The sequence below is a fragment of the Chrysemys picta genome, chromosome 6 (assembly GCF_011386835.1).
Source record: "Chrysemys picta bellii isolate R12L10 chromosome 6, ASM1138683v2, whole genome shotgun sequence".
Lineage (NCBI taxonomy): Eukaryota > Metazoa > Chordata > Testudines > Emydidae > Chrysemys > Chrysemys picta.
This window is the reverse complement of record NC_088796.1, coordinates 17,953,492-17,968,276: the sequence shown is the minus strand read 5'-3', so window position 1 is coordinate 17,968,276 and position 14,785 is coordinate 17,953,492. Positions and strand designations below refer to the sequence as shown.

The window sequence follows — 14,785 nt, the reverse complement described above, 5'->3', positions numbered from 1 at the left end:
GACCGGCTCCCTGGCCCCGCGACCCCGGACCGGCGCCCGGCCCTGCAGGCCCGGCTCGGCTCCCCGGCCCCGCGACCCCGGACCGACGCCCAGCCCCGCGGGGCCGGGAGCCGGGGGGCCGGTCCGGGAGCCGAGCACCATGCCCTCGGCCCCGCGACCCCGGCCCCGCACCGCCGAGCCCTCCCTCCCTCCCGATTTTCCCGGACATGCCCGGCTTTTGGGGATTTCCCCCCGGACGGGGATTTGAGCCCCCAAAAGCCGGACATGTCCGGGAAAATCCGGACGTATGGTAACCCTAATCATGCCAACAGTCCCAAAATTTGGGGGAATATATGAAATCTGAACCAGGATGTGGATCTGAATATTGAATCTATCTCCCTATTATTATGAGTGAATTTTCACAGGAAAAAAATGTGCTACACAGGGCACAGAACAAACAGAAACTTGCTCAAAAGAGCTTGTAATCTATATAATATGCCAAACCTAAAGCCTATATTCAAATGCCCCTGAGCTTTGGGGGGAAAAGTTGGATCTGGATCCAGTTTTTGCATCTTCAGTCCATTACTAATTTACTAAGACTTTGAATAAATTTTTCAAAAGCACATAAGTGACTTAGAAATGTAAGGCCTTGTCTACACTACAGCGAAAAGTCAATCTAAGCTATGCAATCTGAGTTACGTGAATAGCGTAACTCGAGTCAACATAGCTTACATCTACTTACCACGGGGTCCACACTACGCGATGTCGACGTTAATAACGTAGCTGCATTCGAAGTACCTTAGTTCGAACTTACCGCGGGTCCAGATGCGGCAGGCAGGCTCCCCCGTCGATGCCGCGTACTCCTCTCGCCGAGCTGGAGTACCGGCGTCGACGGCGAGCACTTCCGGGAACGATCCGGGATCGATTTATCGCGTCTAGACAAGACGCAATAAATCGATCCCAGAAGATCGATTGCTTACCGCCGGACCCGGAGGTAAGTGTAGACCTACCCTTACTCTTCTCGATCCAGTGGAGTACAGGAGTTGACAGGAGAGCAATCTGCAGTTGATTTAACGGATCTTCACTAGACCCGCTAAATTGACCATCAATGCATTGATCGCCATGCATTGATCCCCTGGTAAGTGTAGACAAGCCCACAGTCCCATTGATTTTCAGTGAGACATAGCAGGAGTAGTATTTATTATTTGTATTATTGTAGCACATAGGACAGACCAGGCACTGTACAAGCTGCTCACAATCTAGGTAGGCTCCAAAGTGACAAAGTCACTTTTATAAATGGGATATACATGTCTACATGGAAAAGTTTTACAGGTTACACAGATACAGCTATCTAAGTATCATTACATTCTTATCAGTCTAAAAGTGTAACAGATGTTTATCATTACTTTTGGTCTGCTCCCACTCTCACCCCTTTAGATGTTTTTGATGACTGGTAAGGAAAGACATCCTTGAAAGGAGTCCAGCTTGTTTTCAGCAATCCACTGTTCCTGTTAGCTCAAGTTCAAAGACTCACCTGTCTCTTTGGCATCCAATAACAGCATGTAATGCAAGAGAACTGATGGGGAAGGTTTAAAATTTACTTACTGGAAAGCTGGATTAGCAGTGAGGCAATAGCTTCAACCTAGCAAGTATACAATCTGAGGAGACTTGGTTCTCAATCTGCTTCTCAAACCTATGAGATGGATGTCACCCAGTAGTTACAGTACAGCTAAAGATTGGCTCTGAAGATGTTTGATGGTATGGATTTATACAGATCCCTAGCATTATTGGTACTGTCAATTGTCGAGCAAAATTACTGTTATTCTCAAACTGGGAAGAGCTTCTTACTCTAGAGTTACAGTAATTTGCCTGACAATTTCTTTGCATGCCTGAGGTTAATGTCATACCCACTCTTTTTGTAAAGAGAAAAATAGCTCTTCTGTAAAAATGTATAAACAATAAATGACTCAGTAGCCCATGCAAGTGCTGAAAGGAAAACTACATTCAAAGTTCAGAAGACCAGAGGCACTTCTCGCCATGGCTAAACTGGGAAATGTAATTAAAAACTTTCTTAAAAAATACAACTGGCATCTTTAAGGTAAGTGCTGGAAGCGGCCATCTTGCTAAAAAGTTTTTTTTTTTTTTTTTTAAATATTGGAAGCATGAAAACCCTCTGCAAGAGAGTGTTAACAACTTCCATACTTGGGTTAGTGCTAGATTCTGACACCCTCACATTGCATAGTGCCTTACTCAGTGAGTAGTACTACTGAAATTAAATGGAAGAAAATATTCAACCAGTGTAAGGGAATCAGAGGCAGCCCTTAATATACAGATATAGATGTGGATATAGCTTGCAATCTTAAAAAAAATAACAATAGTTCTATATAAATGATTCATATTTAAATACTGAAGTATTCTTTTGACTGTTAAGCTGTTACTGGCCATTGTTGAAAACAGGATACTGGGCTAGACAGACCACTGGTCTGATTCAGTATGGCAATTCTTAGACTAGCATTAAAGCAGATGAGAAATAACTGTAATAATGCTTTGCGTTGTTACAGTAAGGCCCCACTTAATGTCCTCTCACTTAATGTTGTTTCGATCTTACATCCCTGCTCAATTACAGAACATGCTCCATTTAAGGTTGTGCAATGCTTCGCTATAACATCATTTTGCTGACTACTTTGTCAACAGCTGGCAGCCCCCCCATCAGTTCCCCTAGCCCCTCCACAGTACCTCCCGCCCGCTGGCAGACCCCGCGGATCAACGCCTTCCCCAACCTCCCCCCGCCTCCTGCCCGCGGCAATCAGCTGGCTTGCGACGTTCAGGAGGGATGGGGGAGGAGCGAGAACTCGGCGTGCAGGTTCCCCCACCCAAATGCTGCAAGCCAGCAGATTGCCGTGAGCGGGAGGGAGGGAGGGAGGGAGGGGGGAGCCTGCGCTCTGAGTCCTAGCTCCTCCCCCCTCCCTCCTGCCCCGGAACGTGGCAAGCCAGCTGATTTCTGCGGGGAGGGGGGGAAGAGCAAGGAAGCAGCGCACCTCCCCCCTCCCTTCCCTGCCTCCTGCCTGTGGCAATCAGCTGGCTTGTGGTATTCAGGAGGCAGAGGAGGGAGGGGGGAGCCTGTGTGCCATGTCATCGCTCCTCCCCCCTCCCTCCTGCCTCCTGAACACTGCAAGCCAGCTGATTGCCGCAGGCAAGAGGTAGGGGGGAGAGGGGGAGGAGCGAGGACGCGGTGTGCAGGCTCCCTCTCCCTCCCCTGCCTCCTGAATACTGCAAGCTTGGGGGAAGGGGTGGCGTGGGCGGGCCAAGGGTTGAGTTAGGGTTAACATTCGTCCGGATTTACCCGGACATGTCCTCCTTTTTGTGTTAAAAATAGTATCCGGGGGAATTTGTAAATCACTAAAAATGTCCGGGATTTCCCCCCCATGCAGAGCGAGGCGCGGCTGGGAGGGCTGCAGGAAAGTCAGCCGCTCGCATGGGGCTCTGGCAGCCAGAGCCCTTCCCCCCGCAGCTTGCCGGGCTGGACTCCGGAGCAGCTGTAGAGCTCCTCCCCCCCCCCCCCCCCCCGCATTCTGAGCCGGCCGGCCTGCCGAGCCGTTTGCATCAGGCCTCGGCAGCTCCTCCTCCCCTGCGGCCCAGCGCCCCGCTCCAGCAGCACTGGGTGGGGTGGGACCGGGTTGTGTGTTGCGCTGGGGAGCGCAGCCACGTGTCTGGCTCCGCACAGAGCCCAACACCATGTTCTGAGCGGCAGGGTAAGGGGGCCAGGGGGCAGGAGAAGGGGCAGGGAGATTTTGGAGGGGGCAGTCAAGAGACGGGGGGGGGTCGGGAGTTCGGGGGGGGCTTTTTTGGGGAGGGTTGGATAAGGTTTTGGGCAGTCAGGGTACAGGTAGGGGGTAGGGTCCTGGGGGGCATTTGGGGGGGGTCTTAGGAGGGGGCAGTTAGGGGACAAGGAACAGGGAGGCTTAGGTAGGGGGTGGGGTTCTGGAGGGCAGTTAGGAGCAGGGGTCCCTGGAGGGGCCAGTCAGGGGACAAGGAGTGGGGGGGCTGTCAGGGGGCAGGGGTGGGGAGAGGGATCGGAGCAGTCAGGGGACAGGGAGCAGAGGGGTTTAGATGGGTCGGTAGTTCTGGGGGGGGCTGTCAGGGGACAAGGAGCGGGGAGAGGGTTGGGAGTTCTGGGGGGGGCTGTCAGGGAGTGGGGAGTGGTTGGATGGGGCGTGGGAGTCCCAGGGGTCTGTCTGGGGGTGGGGGTGTGGATAGGGGTTGGGGCAATCAGGGTACAGGTAGGGGGTAGGGTCCTAGGTGGCCAGTTAGGATGGGGGGAGGGTCTCAGGAGGGGGCAGTCAGGGGACAAGAGGCAGGGAGGCTTAGGTAGGGGGTGGAGTCCTGGGGGGGAGTTAGGGGCAGGGGTCCCAGGAGGGGGCAGTCAGGGGACAAGGAACGGGGGGAGGGTTGGCGGTTCTGAGGGGGGCGGGAAGTGGAAGGGGCAGGGACGGGGCTCCTCCCGTCCTCTTTTTTGCTTGCTGAAATATGGTAACCCTAGTTGAGTCCCCTGCCCCGGTGCTTGCAGAGTAGGGGAAGCTGCCGCTGCTGCTCCTAGCCTACAGCACCTTCAGCCTCCTTGCCGGCCTCATTGTCTCCAGTGCCAGTAGGCTGTTCCTGTATGGGGTAAGGTGAGGGCACCTACCAACTATAGTACTGTACTGTATGGCAAAAAAAAATTCCCTGGAACCTAACCCCCCCCACACACATTTACATTCATTCTTATGGGAAAATTGGATTGGCTTAACATCATTTCACTTAAAGTCACATTTTTCAGGAACATAACTACAACGTTAAGTGAGGAGTTACTGTACCATCCCTTCCATCCTCGAATCCCAAAGCATTTTACAACATCAGTTCTGAAAATTCCCATGTACAGTATGGGTGGTATTATTATCCCTAGTTTATAGTTGAGAAAATTGAAGCACAGATGTTAACATCCATATTTTCAAGAATGTCCATTTATTTGGCAGCATCAATTGTTCAGTGCCCAAACTGAGATAGCTAATGGATAAGGCCAGGATTTAGTCACAGGTATTTTTAGTAAAAGGAGAGGTCATAGGCAATAAACAAAAATTCATGGCCGCAACCTATCCCATGACTTATACTATAAATACCCCTGACTAAATCGGGGGGGTTAGGGAGGGAGGGCACTGCTGCGGGGAGGCGCCTTGGGGGCCGCTGCTGCGGGGAGCAGTGGTTGCTCTGCCATCCCAGGGACTGCTGCACGATGCAGGCCGCCAAAGAGACTGGCTGCAGAGCTGCTCCAGTAGCGGATGGTGTGGCAGGCCCCGTGGCCACCTGAGCAGCTGACCCCAGTGCCAGCTGCTTGGGCGGTTCTGGGGTCAGCCACACTGGCCACTGCACAAGTCACAGAGGTCGCAGAAAGTCACAGATTCCATGACTTCCGTGACCTCCGTGATAGACACAGAGCCCTACTAATGGATTGATTATGTAACATGCTGAGCATGTGCTGATCTAAGTGGGATTTTAAGGACAGTCAGTTCCTCACACTGTGGTTAGCATGATCTAGCCATCTTATCTGGTTACTTATATATTCCCAATCACTGTGGTATCTGAGAATACCTTAGAATTTTTAATATATAGGGCTGTAAATTAAACTTCTTTAATGCAAGCAATTAATGCAAAACAAATTAACTAGACTTTAAAAAAATAGTTGCAATCTCAATTTTAATTGTACTGTTAAACAATAATAGAATACCAATTAAAATATATTATACGTTGTTTTGGTTTTTAGTGCGGTTATGTAAAACTATGTAAAACTTTATAGCCTACAAGTCCACTCAGTCCTACTTCTTGTTCAGCAAATCACTCAGACAAACAAGTTTGTTTATATTTATGGGAGATACTGCTGCCTGCTTCTTATTTACAATGTCACCTGGAGTTCCCATGACACTGTTGTAACCGGCCTTGCAAGGTACTTACATGCCAGATATGCTAAATATTTGTATACACATTCATGCTTTCACTTGTAGGCTCTAAAGGCTTTACTAATAATAATTCTAAATTTGTAAGTTGCACTTTCACGATAAAGAGATTGCACCACAGTACTTGTATGAGGTGAAGTGAAAAATACTATTTCTTTTATCTTTTTTACAGTGCAACTATTTGTAATCAAACATACTAATATAAAGTGAGCACTGTACAATTTGTATTCTGTATTCTAATTGAAACCAATATATTTGAAAATGTAGAAAAACATCCAAAATATGGCTAATTTAAATTGGTATTCTATTCTTAACAGTGTAATTAAAACTGATTAATCACAATTTTTTTTAATCGTGCAATTAATTGTGATTATATTTTTAATCATTTGGCAGCCCTATTAATATATTATCTTCACAACACAAGGTCACAGAGAAGTCTGTGGTAGACCCATGAATAAAACCCAACAACTTTGACTCCTAGGGATGTACTTTCAACAGAAGCCCATCATTCCTCTTCAACCTTATAGACACTCCACAGGGCTCCCACAAATGACATCATGTTTCAGGAAGATGGCTGCCTCCAGCACTAGCTGCCAAAATGCCAACTTAATTAAAGAGCTTTCTTGAAAAAATACATTTTCACACTTTAATCATAAAAAGATGTGCTGTGGGCACTGTGTATTTGCAGGGTGTTCTGCTGAGCAAAATGGATGCAGTTTTCCATTAAAGAGAATGGTTTGATTCTTGCTATAAGAATTTCTGTCATAACTGTAGGTTTCTGTTTGTTCTGTGCGGTGCATAGCACTGCTTTTCTTAAAAATCCTGACCTATTATTATAGCATCATCAAATAAAACACATAATGCTAGAGATCAGGAGTCAAACCTGGCAGTTTTTTGCACATGCTAATCTCCAAAAGGGGAGTTTCCGCTTTGGTAAGACTGTATTATGGTAATTATTGATTAGTAGTAGTATTACTGTAGCCGCCTATGAGCCCTAATCATGGATCAGGACCACATTGTGCTACGCACTGCACAAACAGTCCCTGCTCCAAGGGGCTTACAATATAAGTATAAGACAAGAGACAACAGATGGATACAGACAGGAGAGTACAAGTAAACAATGAGAGAATGGGACTGGGCCCTTCACAGCTAAGCACATACTTCACTGTGGATAAGGCATAGTTCCCAAAACAACAAGGCTAAACCTAAAAATCTCTCTCTGCAGATGCTACTCCACCTCATAAAATGAGATCAAAATGTGGGAAAAGGTTTTTGGGGAAAATGACTATACAAAATCGTCCCGGGGTTCCAAGTTCATTAGTTCTCAATGATTCCATTGCAAATCCATTTACTTCTCAAATCAATATAGGTTTCATTCTAATTCACCCTCAGAATCTGTGTTCTTTCTGGCTCCTACAAGAATACCATTAACCATCACATAGTTGAGGTGTATTACAAGTGCAGTTAAGGTGAAAGTGACATTCAATAAACTTGATCTGGATTACTGACAATGATGTGAAGAAAGGGAAAAATCCAACTAACTCTCAGATCCCAGGCTGATTTTTCCCATTAGAAAAAAACAAAACTAAACTAAAAACATCTTTTTCACATGAATCCTGAGCACATTAGACAGGGAATCATGTGAGCAACAAACAAGACCCCCACAATGTCTTTATTATAGAATAACTTTTCAATGTACGACTATAAATACTTATGAAACTGAGGCATAGCATAGTGCAATCTCCAAAACACAACTCTGCTATTAACATCTCAGTTCTCACCTGTAACACTCTTACACCCATTCTTTTTACTCCATTTTACACTATTGCTGAAATAGACATTGGCTTTGTGCTGGAGTTATCCTCCTTTATCAATTAAGAAAAGCTTACCAAATTTACTTTCACTTGCGATTTTAACAGAATTTGAACCTGTATCTCCAGAGGGGAATGAAAGGTAAATGTGCTAATCTACTAGCCATATATTAGACAAGCAATTAGGATGATAAAGTTGTTACAAGTAAATTGGGATTGCATACGCCAGAATCAATATACTACCATTCTAGCCACAAAGGTGCTCTAATGATATCAAGGCATTAAGCATGGTATATGAACTTAGATAAATTACAGTAGACAATCTCTGTCTTCATACTGGCTATTATTGTGAAGTACTGTATCCAAAAACATAAGAACAGTTTGTGTGACACTATTAAAAACCTTGTGCAGCTTTAGGACCATGAACACCCTGATAACAGTAGTGGGCTGTTTATGTTGTCTTAGTCATTGCCACCTACCTGTTGATGCTTTCCCTGGAGAAGTAGACAGTGTATGCCAGGATATTCCCTTTAGTTTCTGCAGGTGGGCGCCAGCTGAGACGGACAAATCGACTGGAGACCAAAACAGGGACCACATCTCGGGGAGCAGAGGGGAGGACACTGGAACTTGGGATAGCTGAAGGGGAAGGAGAGGAATCAGTCAGAGAGGTTGGTGGAACAAGGGTTTCAGGACTGGTGGGAAGTACTGTAGTTGGCACAACTGATGTGTTAGAAAACAAAGGGCCAAGGTGAAATGGAAGTGTGTGAATAAAATGAATGGGAGGGGGGGAAAAAAAAGAGAAAACTGACAGTAAAACCATACTTTAAAAGACAACATTCTATACAAGCAACAATCCACAAAGTTCAACAGCAACAAACGTACATTAGATGGGTTACTGTCCTGCTAATATTCAGAGCTTCTCTCTTATATGTATGATCACAAACTCTAAAAATTGCATTGCTCACGCACAGATCTTTAGTTATCTGACAAACAAATAATTTTTATAAACTCTTAAAATCCATTTTCTACAAGGACCACCCTTATTGGACTGGGAAAGGCAGAAACTAAGAACTCTTCTACAAATTACTTGGTGGATGATTGCTCCCAAGTTCAACACAATAAAAAGCAGAATGGAATAATTTTAATATTGGTACATCTGAGCATCTGGTTTTGAGTTAAAAAAAAAAAAGTCAAACACACCAGGTATATAAACAGTAAAACGAGTAAATGGCTAGCTCAAGGTTTCAGGTTGTGAAATTTACAAAAGTATTTGTGTGTGTTGAACACTAAATGTTTGTCTTATAGGTTGCAGTTCCAGCTACATACTGTCTTAGCGTGCAAACTCCATAACCAACATCCACAATCATCTTTCTTCCTTTGTGATCTAATGTGAAGTCCAATGCTTAATCTCACAGGCCCGTTGCTGTTACCACGGTCACAAATTCCTTGTCTGTCATGGAGAAGCACAGCCATCCATAAAATACCAGCATATTCTTATAACTTTTTGAATGGTCCACTTTTCTGGTCAAGTGCCCAAAAGGTGTGAGGGGGGCCCAAAGGGAGAGATTGTTTACGGAGGATGCAGGCTTATTGGGGAAGTCCCCCTGGTGAAAAATGCTAGGGGTGGAGTTTTCTTCTGGGTGTTTATTATTGGTTTTGGTTTTGTTGTGTTGTTATTTTAAATAATATCTAATGCCCACAGAGTACCAGACAGGCACCTTTGATATGTTTGATAAACTTCAGAATGAAAAAAAAATTGGTTCACCATAGTGTTGTACAAAATAAGTAGACTAGGAGCCTGACATAAGCTACTTAAAAAATAAAATGCATCATTTAAAAACAGAAATTTGACACTGATAGTGCACCTAAAGAAATTACTTGTTTCATAACTGTTCAGCTTTATCGGCCATGAAGCAATAATCCCTATGGCTGTCTGCAACCTCTTTACAGTTTTTGGTGTGTGCTGTGAACAGTGTTATAAACATTAACTTACACTGTGCTCGTTAACAGTTCATGAACTGTGTTATCTAAATGGCATATAAAGGACGGCTTGATGTGTTCATAAAAATGCAAAAAAAAAAAGTAATTTGCATTGAATATTAGATCAACTAATGAACTTATTTTCATGTCCTCAAATTCTAGAACCCTTGCTGTTAATGAGATGTGCAAAATATGGCCACGTCTTTTGACTATTTTCATGAGCAGAAATACTCCTTTTTATTAAATACAATACTCAGTATGGTGGTGTCCATTAAAAAGTAGTAATGCTTGAAGAATAATTGTCCTCAGTGGAAGAATTGTGAGACCCATGGAATTTCTCTATGATATTCCTCATGCACCTATCTAGTGGAAAAGAAAGACCATAGTCTTGACAGCTCTTGACACCTGGGGCATATTTATGATCAACTATTATTATTTTATTTGTTTTGTGGTAGTTGTATTTCCTGGAAGTCCCAGTCCTGGACAGGGCTGATTTGTGCTAAGAGCTGTACAATGCAGAACAAAAAGTGAAATTCTCCACTCACTTCTTCCAGCGGTGGAACTCCATTTGTTGCAATGGAACAACAACTGATTTGCAATACTAACAGAGATTCTGACTTTTGGTCTAATTTGTATATCAACACCAATGCCACATGCCTTAATCAGGCCTATTAATGAATGCTAGACTGCATAAGGGCATTATGGAAGCACCAAGAATCTTTGCTAAGTTTTTAGTTGAATGATAAGATAGAAATGTTATTGAGTTGACAGATTTTTGTAAGATCAACCCCAACTTTGTCCAGGGCAATGAAAGGGCTGAGGGGAAATGTATTGAGGTTTGGAGCTGGAGGGGTCTACTTACTCCTTATTGCTTTCAGTAAATACTGTAGTACTTGAAATATAGATTTTCTGCTAACTCCAGTAAAAATTCTTTCACTTTTATGGTTGTTAGCAGTGAAGAGCAAATATGTATTTATGCTTACAATACAGAAATAACCTGTTACCTCGCCATTTATCTCAACGAGTAATATCTTAAAATCCTTGAAAGTTTCATATGAATATACTGGATCAATTCACTTGCATCTGACCAGGGATGAATTTGTCCCATTTGTTCCCACTCTGTAAACAGTGGATATTTCTGTGTCTTGGCACCTTGAATAATCATTTACTCCTATGTAAAGTGAGTGTAAAACACTACAGTTCTGAGTCTCTTTGCATAGGCATACATGACTTCACAAGATTCACTGGAGATCATGGCAACAGATGCACATAGGGCAGGAGTGCCGCCAGCTTTTTTACCACCCTAGGCAGTGGAAGATCCCGCCCCCAAAATGCTGCCCCCGACAGAGGGGGCGGAAGGTCCCGCCCCTGAAATGCCACCCCCGACAGAGGCGGCGGAAGGTCCCGCCCCCTAAATGCCGACGACCGGGGCGGCCGAAGATCCAGCCGCCGCAGTCACTGCCCCCCAAATGTTAGCGCCCTAGGCAACCGCCTAGGTCGCGTAATGGGTTGCGCGGCCCTGACATAGGGCCACGTTGTCAAGAGAGCTCAATTCCCATTTAGGCACCTAAATAAACAGGCCAGATTATTAATCTGGCTGATCTTTTTTGAAATTCTGGCCTCAGTTGTGGGTACTGAGCTCCTCTGAAAATTCTGGCCATAGGATCCATCCCTGCAGGACAAAAGTCCTATAGGAAATGGGAGGTGTGTCGGAGTTAGGTGCACAAGGCAGCTTTTACACTGGAAGTTCTTATGAATAGGGTTTAGACTGCACCAGCTGTATGTCACCACACTATTTTATAGAAACGAAGGGCAACATTTTCTCTGATCTACCCTATGCATTTGACCGTGCCGCACCTTTAAGCAGGGAAGATGTTGTCCGGCTGGCTGAGGGAAAGGGAACAGTCCTCTATGTGTGTGGAGGTAAATGGGTCAGCATGGCTACACTGACTCATCCCCTGGGCCCGGAAGGGTTGAAAGGGGCAAGCCCAGACAGGAAAAGCAGGGACAGAGAGGTGTGGGGGGGATTCAAACACTGCAAAGCGCATATGGAGTGGAATTTCGGGGGTCAGTGGTGAGCCAGAGGTAGGATTCTCGCAAGAATGGCGGAGGCCTGGCCCCACAACGGGTGCTGGTGGAGCCCCGGGGTGGTGTACTTGATTACCAAAGGCAGCCCTCTAGGCTGATGGCAGGTATGGGGGAACTCCAGGGAAAGCGAACACCCACACAGGTGGGCTGGCTACATTTGCTGATGGGACAGCCAGCAAGTGGTCAGGCTGTTGCCTTTGAGTTTATTTCTACAGCATTACAGTCTTCCAAAGTATGTGGGGTCACCCTGTTTTACTCAGCTGATTGCAGGAGATAAGGGTGGCACTGATGGCAGGAGTGGGTTGGATCAACAGCAGATGGAGGTTGCTGATTGCAGGGGTGATTTGGATCTGCATTGGGTGGAGGCTGAGGGGACATGTGGTACAGGTGGGCCCCTGCCACACAATGCGGCAATAAGTATCGATGGTGGGGCGCCTTGGTGAGATGCAGGGTCCGTCGCTATTTGTTCCTCTGAGGCTTTACATCTGGGAGATGGGGATGGACCTAGCAGTGAGCTCGTACCTGGGTCCTGTAGGGACTCCATTGGAAGGGTATTGGAACTGCATGATATACACTGGCAGCGGCAAGCATATCAAGTGTCTCCTGTCCTCCTTTTGGTATGGCCAGACAATGTGATTGGCACTGGAATCTCTACTGCATTTTCTGCACTCATCCTGTCCTGTACAAGAGGGGCTCTATATGCAAAACTAGAATACATACATATTAGTAATATTAAGTAATAGGCAGCATGGCTCACAGAGGAAGCTCTGATACCCAAATGCCCCTTGTAACTGTAGTTTTAGCCCCGTCAGATCTAGGACAGCCAGAATTGAATGTAGAATTGTTGCTTTCTTACAAAACCAAAAAAAAAAAAGATAGATGAAAAAATAACACAACTGACTTATTATGTTTATCTCATGGATCTGATCTGCCAAGGCACAAACACAAGATTCTTAAAAGTAAAAATATACACAGGGAGAGGTATTACTCATTAGATCATAACAGCAACATCTCTCCTCCTTTGAAATAGTGTTATTAAATGCTAAGAAGAGTTGACAGGTTGCATACAGTAAGAGATGTGAAAAGAATGCAAGGGGGATGTACAATACTTCCAAGAAGGTACACTCATAAAAGCATTATCTGTACAATGGAGAGGTGGGGGGAGATGACACAGGTTAAATCATTAGCCTTTCACTGAGAGAGATCTGGATGCAAATCTTAGTAAAATGTTAAGTGAAAATAAGTCTGGTGATCTCATGCAAGACTCTAGCAAACATTTGTCCATATCATCACCACACAGCTTGGCATAGATCAGCATGATTAGCAGATGAAGATATAGAAGAAGATTTGTTTTTTAAATCATGGAAAATTGCAAAAATTAATTTTATTTTTCCTCTGGATTCGCATTATTTATTTTTAAAAATGAAAAGCAAGATTTTTTTGTTTTTTCCCTCCCTTAAAGTTCATTTTCCTGTACCCAAAGCATGCATGGAGCTGATCCTGTGTACCTGGGGGGAATGAGATCTTTACTTGAGGACTCCCTTCTTGGATAAGCTAAATCTTTTCCTGACCCCCCGAGACAGTGTGGGCTAGTGATAAAGCACTGGACTGGGACTTAGGAGATGTGAGTCCTATTCCTAGCTCTGGAATAGATCTAGTCTGTGAGTGTGACCTTGGGCAAACTAACTTCAGCACTCTGTGCCTCTGTTTCTCCTAACACTATCTTTCTTGTCTACTTACATGTTACGATCTTCAGGGCAGAAATTGTCTCTCACTATGTGTTTGTACAGGTCCTAGCACAACGAGGCCCTGATTTCACTTGGGTACTGATAATACAGATATTAAGCAATCAAAAGAATAACTTTATGGTGGGCTAGTGAGGAAGGATGTTCTTCTGGCAGAATCTCTTGCCCAACTCTAATCATCTCCTGCCTTGGCTGGGTCCCAATGGTTCATTCTTCTTGTCCTTGATTTCCAGCTCTACACCAATCTACCTTCACCTACATCTACAACCATCTCTTCTTTTTCATTCCTCCCTCTCGTCTTGGCTCTGACAATGACAACCCTTTTTGTTGCCTCTCCTTCCCTCCTCCTTCTCTCTGAGCATAAATACCTCCCAATCCCTATTTGCCCAATCATCATCACCTCCTCACTAAAATACCTCCTGAAAACTCAACTCTGATGGATGCCCTAAAAAAGACAGTTCATTTGCATATAACAATAAATAAATGAGTGGATACTACATGAATTGCTAGAGCTTGATCCAAAATAGAGGGGGGAAACTCACTCAAAAATTTACTGATTTCCTTTTCCCACCACCCCCTTTTTTAATCAACATTTCAAACTGTCTGACATTTTCTAACTGGCTGAAAGATCTCTCATGGATTTCAGGAATTCACTGGAGGGACAGGATTGTGTAGACAGAGATTCTGTATTTCAACTTTGGCCCTGTGGGCCGCTGGAGCTTTCTCCAGCTCCCTGGCAGCCTCTGGACACAATAAGTCACCAGAGGGGAGAATACTCCATTCCCCACCCACCCTACCCATACAAATGGATTGATGGGGGCCAGGACAAGGTGGGGACAGATCCATGAAAATAGCTGATCCCGATGCAGACACCCTGTAAGAATGGATCTCTGGAGCAAGACCTGATCCTCAGTAAGGACATTGGAATGTGTCCTTTTCACTAAGTCTTAGCTGTATGTAGTTTTTTACACCTGGCAGTGGATGGTATCATTGTACGTATATGGCATTTTCATATTTGAGAATTTCTGCCTCCGTCTAAGAAAAGAAAGCATTTTTATCATGACCATTTTGCAAATCTCCATTAGTTGTCTCTGTTCAGGAAGCAGGCTCAGGTGTAGAACAGCAGGTGGGTTGGCAGGTCAGAATTCGGATGCACTGGCGGAGGTGAGTGGGGAGAGCATAAATAACATCTGCC

The 14,785-nt window shown here is 45.0% G+C and overlaps 1 protein-coding gene across 1 annotated transcript in view; it reads right to left on the bottom strand.

The window, feature by feature from the left end:
• The window catches only part of DCC (DCC netrin 1 receptor), a 945,550-nt gene that overhangs the window by 279,572 nt on the left and 651,193 nt on the right, over nucleotides 1-14,785 (bottom strand). The window contains exon 8 of the mRNA XM_008166035.4: nucleotides 8,257-8,413. Coding sequence (XP_008164257.2) covers nucleotides 8,257-8,413 — 157 coding nt within the window. The remainder of the gene's footprint in view (nucleotides 1-8,256; nucleotides 8,414-14,785) is intronic.